This window comes from Coturnix japonica, chromosome 3 (assembly GCF_001577835.2).
Source record: "Coturnix japonica isolate 7356 chromosome 3, Coturnix japonica 2.1, whole genome shotgun sequence".
Taxonomy (NCBI): domain Eukaryota; kingdom Metazoa; phylum Chordata; class Aves; order Galliformes; family Phasianidae; genus Coturnix; species Coturnix japonica.
Genome location: NC_029518.1, coordinates 66,259,230 through 66,265,936, shown reverse-complemented (window position 1 = coordinate 66,265,936; position 6,707 = coordinate 66,259,230). Strand labels below are relative to the sequence as shown.

Sequence of the window (6,707 nt, the reverse complement as noted above, 5' to 3'; positions counted from 1 at the left end):
GATCATGGAAAAGATAAGACAGTGGATCTTCATCAAGAGACTACACTGATTTATAAAACAGAAGGAAGCAAATTTTTCATGACCAGAAAGTAGGAATTAAAATGCTGCAGCTTTGTAATGGAGAGGCTTCCAGGACAGCCAGGAACCAAAGTGGGGAAAAGTTAACACTTAAGTTTTAACAGTATATTAAAGAGCATGCATAAAATGATTGCCTGGGATACCAAAACAGTTGCAAAATGAATGGGATGGTCTGCTCAATTCCTTTTTGCTAACATTTAATTTACTGCATTTCATGTGACCATGAAATGGTAGAGTTCTCAGTTCCTGGGGGAGCTAGGAGCGGGAGCAGCAAAACTGCTACCCTGGACTTCCAAAGGGCGGACTTTGAATTTTCAGAAGAGTAGTAGGGGGAGTCCTCTGGGGTTCAGTCGTTGAGAGTAAAGGGGTCCAAGACAGCTGGTCGTTCTTCCAGAAGGGGGAGAGTGGCTGGAAGACTATGTAGAGGAAATGGATCTGGGAGTACTAATTGATGCTCAGCTGAATATGCAACAGTGGTGTGCCCAGGTGGCCAAGAAGGCTAAAGGCATCCTGGCTTGCATCAGAAATAGTGTTGCCAGCAGGAACACTGTCCCTGCTGTCCCCCTGTACTCAGTGCTGGTGAGGCCACACCTTGAATACTGCATCCAGTTTTGGGCCCATCACTACTAGAAAGACATTGAGGCCCTGGAACGTGTTCAAAGGTGGGCAACAAAGCTGGTGAGGGATCTGGAGCACAGGCCTTATGAGGAGCGACTGAGGGAGCTGGGATTGTTCAGTCTAGAGGAGGAATAGAGGGAATGGCTTCAAACTGTGCCAGAGAAAGTTCAGGCTAGATGTCAGGAAATATTGCTTCTCTGAAAGAGTGGTCAGGCAGTGGAATGGGCTGCTTAGGGAAGTGATAGAGCCAATGTCCCAGAAGGTGTTCAAGGGAAATTAGGATGTTGTATTGAAGGACATGGTATAGTAAGAACTATTGGTGATGGGTGGATGGTTGGACTGGATGATCTTGTAGATCGTTTCCAACCACTTTCCCATTCTAACTCATGTCTAACTCAGGTATTTGAAGTAAGGATGGCAGCGGCGCATCTGAAGCATGGTCCCCAAACTGGTACATGTGTTCACTTGTTGCCAAAGCTCCAATTCTATGTACTTGTTGATTAAACTCAAGTTATGTCCATAACTCCTCCCATCCCCATGCTGGGGGCTACTGCCAGCCTACTTCCATATGGGCTGTGGGGCTGTGACCTCACAGAGTTATCCCCAGCTGCCAGACTGTGACCTCATGGCTCTGCCCGTGTAAACCAGCAGCCAGCACTCGGTCCCTCCCAGTGCGGTCGTGGCCAGCTTTGAGCAATGGTTGTCGACAGCTTTCTCCTTATCTCCAGCCTCCTTCTGGTGGCTGGGGTGACTCTGCTCACCACTTCCTGGCGCCGGCAGGTAGGGAAATTTGAGGATGGGAGTCACTTGAGGCTAGGTGACTCGGGGCTTTGGGGTGAGGGTTAGGGCTGCCCTGCATGTCCTCTCACTATGCCACGTTCATGTGCTTGTAGGGTTCTGACCGGCGCCGGCAATGGTGGGGATTGTGGCAGCAAGTGGTAGCACTGATGTCAGGTGAGTCCCCTGAGGGTCAGCCTGGCACATTCCCAGGCAGGACCAGCCTGCTGGGAGAAGCCAAGCTTCGTACCGGCCTCTGTCATGTAGCAGCCTGGCCATGTGGGCCTGGAAGATCCCCAGTGGCCCCCCTGCCCTACTGTGGCTCAGACCCGCTCCCTGTTTTACAGGTGCTGAGAGTCAGGCAGGCAGGCACAGGAGCCCCCTGTGCAGGCCACGTGGCTCCTGGCAGCAAGCATCGAGAAGGCAGGGCAGTCCCATCATGCCCCATCTGATCCAGCCTGGAATGACCCGGCCTTGGTTGCAGCGCAGTCCGTGCCCCTCTCTTTTCATGAACACTGGTACTGCGAACTCCATGGGGAAACCGGGCAGGCTTCCTGGACTGGACCAGCGCCCACAGCTTCTGGTGGCACATGGGACCCCCAGGACACTGAGTCAGCGTTCAAGGCCTGGCAGTGGATTTAAAGACCTGCCACCTGAGATCTCCAACTGCACAAAGCCACCAGTGAAAGGGATGATCTTTCAGGAGGGCCTTGTTCAAACAGAAGAGAGAAAACGCTGGTGGGAATACAAGACCAAGAGGCCTGTTTGGCCTATGCGCCCCCCAGTGCTTCCCAAAGGGCACAAGGAAGCAGGAGCAGCAGCAAGACCATCCCAGGGACCAGCCTTGAGCCTGGAGAAAAAAGCGGGCACCAAAACTGAAACCTGCCAGCCCTCCAACTCTGGCTTCACTGACAAGAGAAGCACAGAGAAATCAGACAGGCTCGCTACGGAAAGGCTGTACCGGCAGCTCCTGGTGTCCCTGAAAAGGCCCAAGATTAACAACGATGGTCAACAACAAGTCGGGCAGCGGAACTGAAGAACAACCTACTGGCACCTCTTCCTGCACACTGCCACCAGTGGAGGAGTTGATGGTGCATGAGAACATCCTTCGAACACAGGAATCTCAGCCCTAGGAACATCATTTGCATCTCACTTGTTTCATTCTGAGGTCTTTTCAGATTTCTAAAAAAATAATTTAATTAAATTATTCTCAGCTTTTCAGACAATTGCTATCCTTCTTCCTTTGGCTTAGCAATAAGAGCAAGCTCTCTCTAGGAAGAAGCAGTTAAACGTGCAGCCGGGGAGGGATCTTAAGCAAAGGGACGAATGGGGCTTTTTTGAAGCAGCAAAAGTGCTCTACCTGTGCAGGGGCTGGCATTGTGGGAGGCTGCTGAGCTTGTCGTGGGACACAAGCCGCACTGTGTTCTCACTCTGGCAGGCTAATAGTCTCAGTAGTCTCTCACTGAGGGAGCTAGCTTGCTGCCACTCATAGAGCAATCAGGGTAGGAAGCAAAATTGTGTTTGGTGAACTTGCTGGCTGCCTAGCTGTGCAGACGGGCTTTGAAGCCTGGCGTAATGACTACAACTGCTTGTTCTGGGAAGGTGCTAATAGCAGGGCTGTGGGTTCTTTGATTGTGGCTGGTTTTGTAAGCCATCGGACCAGTCAGTATGGCATGGGAAAGGTGTATCTCACAGTGGCAAAAGGGCTCTGGGATGGGAATTAGCGGAGCTCATTCCTAGAGTTTAAAACGAGATTTGAAGGGGTGTGGGGTTGTAGCTGGACTTGCACTGTTGGGGCAGCTCTCCAGGACTGATCAAGGCCAGGTGGCCTCCCACCCCACTACGGTGAAATCCGCATGCTCAGCTTGCTCCCTGAAATGCCTGTACACCAATGCATGCAGCACAGGGGATAAGCAGGAGGAGTTAGAAATCCGTGTTCGGGCAGAAGATGAAGGTCTGGTGGCAATTACAGAGACTGGGTGGGACAGAACACAAGACTGGAATGTGGTCATGGATGGCTGTGTCCTTCTCAGGAAAGATGGGCCAGCAAGGCGAGGTGGTGGAGTTGCTCTTTACGTGGGAGTGCAACTAGAACTTGCTGAGTACTGCCCAGGGGTTGGATGAGGACCACGTTGAGAGTTTGTAGGTGGGAATTAAGGGGCAGGCTGGCATGGGTGGCACTGCTGTGGGTGTCTGCTACAGACCACAGGGTCAGAACTAGGAGGCTGACAAGGCCTTCTACAGGCAGCTGATAGCAGCCTCACAATTACAGGCCCTTGCTCTAATGGGTAAATTAAGTATGCTGGCATTTGCTGGGAGACCTGCTCAGCCAGCTATCCACAAGCCACCCAAGAGGTTCCTCCAGTGCACTGATGATAACTTCCTGATGCAAACGGTGGATGAGCCAACTAGGGGAGGAGCGCTGATGGATCCCATTCTCACTAACAAGGAGGGTTTTGTTTAAGTGCTGAAGGTTGAGGGCAGCCTTGGTTGTGGCGACCAGGAGATGATAGAGTTTGGAATCTCGTGTGGAAGGATCAGAAAACCAAGCAGAATCACAATCCTGGACTTCAGTGGGGCCAACTTGGTCCTTCTCTAGCAATTGCTAGGGGAAGTCCCACAGAACAGGGTACTTGATGTTAAAGGGGCCCAAGATAGTTGGTAAGCATTGATGGACTGCTTCTGCCAAGCTCACAATCAGAGCATCCCAAACAGGCAGGGAGTCAAGAAAGGGAGCCAGGAAACCTGCACGGTTAAACAGGGGACTGCTGGGAAAAATCAAGTGGAAGAGGAGGGTCTACAGATCACGGATGGAGTGGCTGGCTGCCTGGGAGAAACAAAAGGTTGTTGTCAGAGAATGAAGGGAGGCAGCCAGGAAAGCTAAGGCCTCCTTAGAGATTACCCTGGCTAGAGTGGTCAAGGACAACAGAAACTGTTTCTTCAAATACACGGCAGACAAAACTAACTCTAGAGGCAATGTAGGCCCATTGATGAATGAGGTGGGAGCCCAGGTAACAGAAGATGCAGAGAACGTGGAGTTCCTAAATGCCTCCCTTGTCTCAGTCTGTTTTATACGAGGTCCTCCAGAAAGATCATCCTTTTCACCCAAGGTTGTCCAGAGGAGCCTAGATCTACACTGCTCACAAACGAGCAATTATACCAAGGCGTTGTAAGAAGCCATGCTTTTTACATTACTGTCTCAAAGTTTGCTGAAATGGAGACACGCAGGAGATGGACAAGTCCGGGAGCTACGAAAGGGAGATAAGATACTGATCAATGGCCCTTGAGTGGTCTTTTTGTGTCGGCCTATCTCAAGGAAGATGGCCAGTGGCCATCCCTGAGGACTACATGGCCTTAAGTGGTCTTTCCTGTGGCCCATCTCAAGGAAGATTGACAGCTACTGAGGAAGTCAACAAGACTCTGACGCCGAGCCGTCCGAACATGTCTCGAAGGCTGGAAAGAAGGATAAAAAGGGCACGGACAAACCCGAATTTTGGAGAGGTTTTCTGACACCAGATGCCTTCTACGCGAAGCGCTGCATGCTGAGAAGATGGCTTGGCATGCTGAGAACCTTTTGGAGCTCGATAATAGGTAATTTGACCTCAGATACTCCACGTTGTCCTACTATGGCTGCCTATTTCTCTTCTGGGGATTGGCTGGCTCGGACTGCTACCGAGGGGACCTCGCTGCCGAGAACTCTGCTTCTAGAGACGCACGAACTCCTGAACCATCTTTTCTGCGATTCGCGCGATCTGCTGGCTCTGCAGCCTGCTACTCCGTTGCTGCTCTCCCCTACGCTTATTTTGCCCGCGGACCAACGTTAACTAAGGCTACGGACGCTCTGCCTGCATCCAGGAGGTGACTATTCCCCGCTTTAAGCGTAATTCTGCTTTTCTACCTTTTTATATCGCCTACTTTCCCTTCCCCATCACCTTAATTTGGCATTCGTCCACCTCTCTCTTCCCCCATCCCCCTCCAATCTCGTCCCTACCTTCTCTCTCAACTCAAACCCGTCCGGATCCATTTCGAGATGCTCTTCTCTTAATCTCACGGGGGGCCCCCGGCATAACATTATTAAAAGAACCTTTGCCTCACTCCTAAAATTGGAGCGAGACATTTTTTGGCGTAGTCTAGCATGAATACCCGTCGTGAGACTGTATCCTTCAGTTTTCTCTAAAAACTTTTCGGTCCACTGTTTTCCTGGAGTTGCAAGGGAGGATTGTTTTTATAACTTTAATTTGACGTGTGCACATCTCCCAGGAAGACGCGCTCCAACTTCTGGAAACATTCTTTCTTACGTGTCTACTCTCGGGGGAGAGTGAATTAATTTTGACCTGTTTGCTTTTCGTTTTAAAGACACAGTGTGTGCCTCCTGGGAAGATATTTGCAATTAGTGGTGGTTTTAAGTATTCTTGTGGACGTACCTTTGGTTTTAAAAGTTTTTGTGTGTGTGCCTGCATTGTGCGAGAGTGGTTGTGTGCTTCTCCAGATAGTTATTACTTTTGAGAAATTAGAAGTTATTTCTTAATTTTTTTCTCTGTGAGGTTGAAGGTTTTTCGTTGTCGGGGCTTGCCAGAATACGCAGGACCGATGTGAGGTGTTTACTACTTTCTTTGGAAGTCGTTGATGAGAGTCATTTGGTCTTTGTGTAAGGAGTGTTTTGAGCAGTTGTTTGGTTTTGTCAGTGTTTGGCCTTCTGAGCGAGATTTAAGGAATCGCCTCTCCCTCAGCGTAGATTTCGTTACCTGTAGATTTTGGTTTGTGAGTAAAATAATTTTTATATCTGATATGGAAGGTGAAAATATGTTGTTTGATATATCCTTGAAAAGCAACGCGTCTCGGCATCGTCACAAATCAGGGATGGACTGGGACGTGAAAATGGTATAATATTTGCAGGCTTTTTTCCTGACCTGCATTTGCGTTTTAACAACATGGGGCTCGTACCGAGCCGGGTAAGGCAAATCAATTTATTTTGTGCAGTACTCGTGCTGCTTAAAAAGCAGCCCGTGGAGTTCGAGACCAGCAAGTTTGAGGCGGAAAACCAGACTATACAGTCGGTTACACAGAAACAGTTAAAGCAACCCAGGAACTTGGTGAAGCTGCAAACCCCCCAAATTGGAAAATATTATGAGTACATATTGGGGAAAGAGAGGAGACATAATCGGCTTGTTTACAGATGGCTTTTATTAAGATTTTAAACCAATATAAATGAATACTGTGACAGATGATATTCA

At 49.5% G+C, this 6,707-nt stretch overlaps 1 protein-coding gene across 1 annotated transcript; it reads left to right on the top strand.

Moving 5' to 3' along the window:
• The first annotated feature begins 781 nt into the window (after positions 1-781).
• LOC107311914 lies at positions 782-2,620 on the top strand. Its single transcript, XM_015858816.2, has 3 exons — positions 782-1,476; positions 1,590-1,650; positions 1,821-2,620. The coding sequence occupies exons 1-3, from the start codon at positions 1,393-1,395 to the stop codon at positions 2,507-2,509; spliced, it is 834 nt and encodes a 277-aa protein (XP_015714302.1). The 5' UTR covers positions 782-1,392; the 3' UTR covers positions 2,510-2,620.
• Positions 2,621-6,707: the final 4,087 nt, after the last annotated feature.

Bases quoted from the DNA above. Each gene is read 5' to 3' on its own strand.
- LOC107311914 (XM_015858816.2), top strand. From the start codon at position 1,393: ATGGTTGTCGACAGCTTTCTCCTTATCTCCAGCCTCCTTCTGGTGGCT. The intron at 1,477-1,589 runs GTAGGGAAATTT...ATGTGCTTGTAG, and splicing joins CCACTTCCTGGCGCCGGCAG to GGTTCTGACCGGCGCCGGCA. The intron at 1,651-1,820 runs GTGAGTCCCCTG...CCTGTTTTACAG, and splicing joins AGTGGTAGCACTGATGTCAG to GTGCTGAGAGTCAGGCAGGC.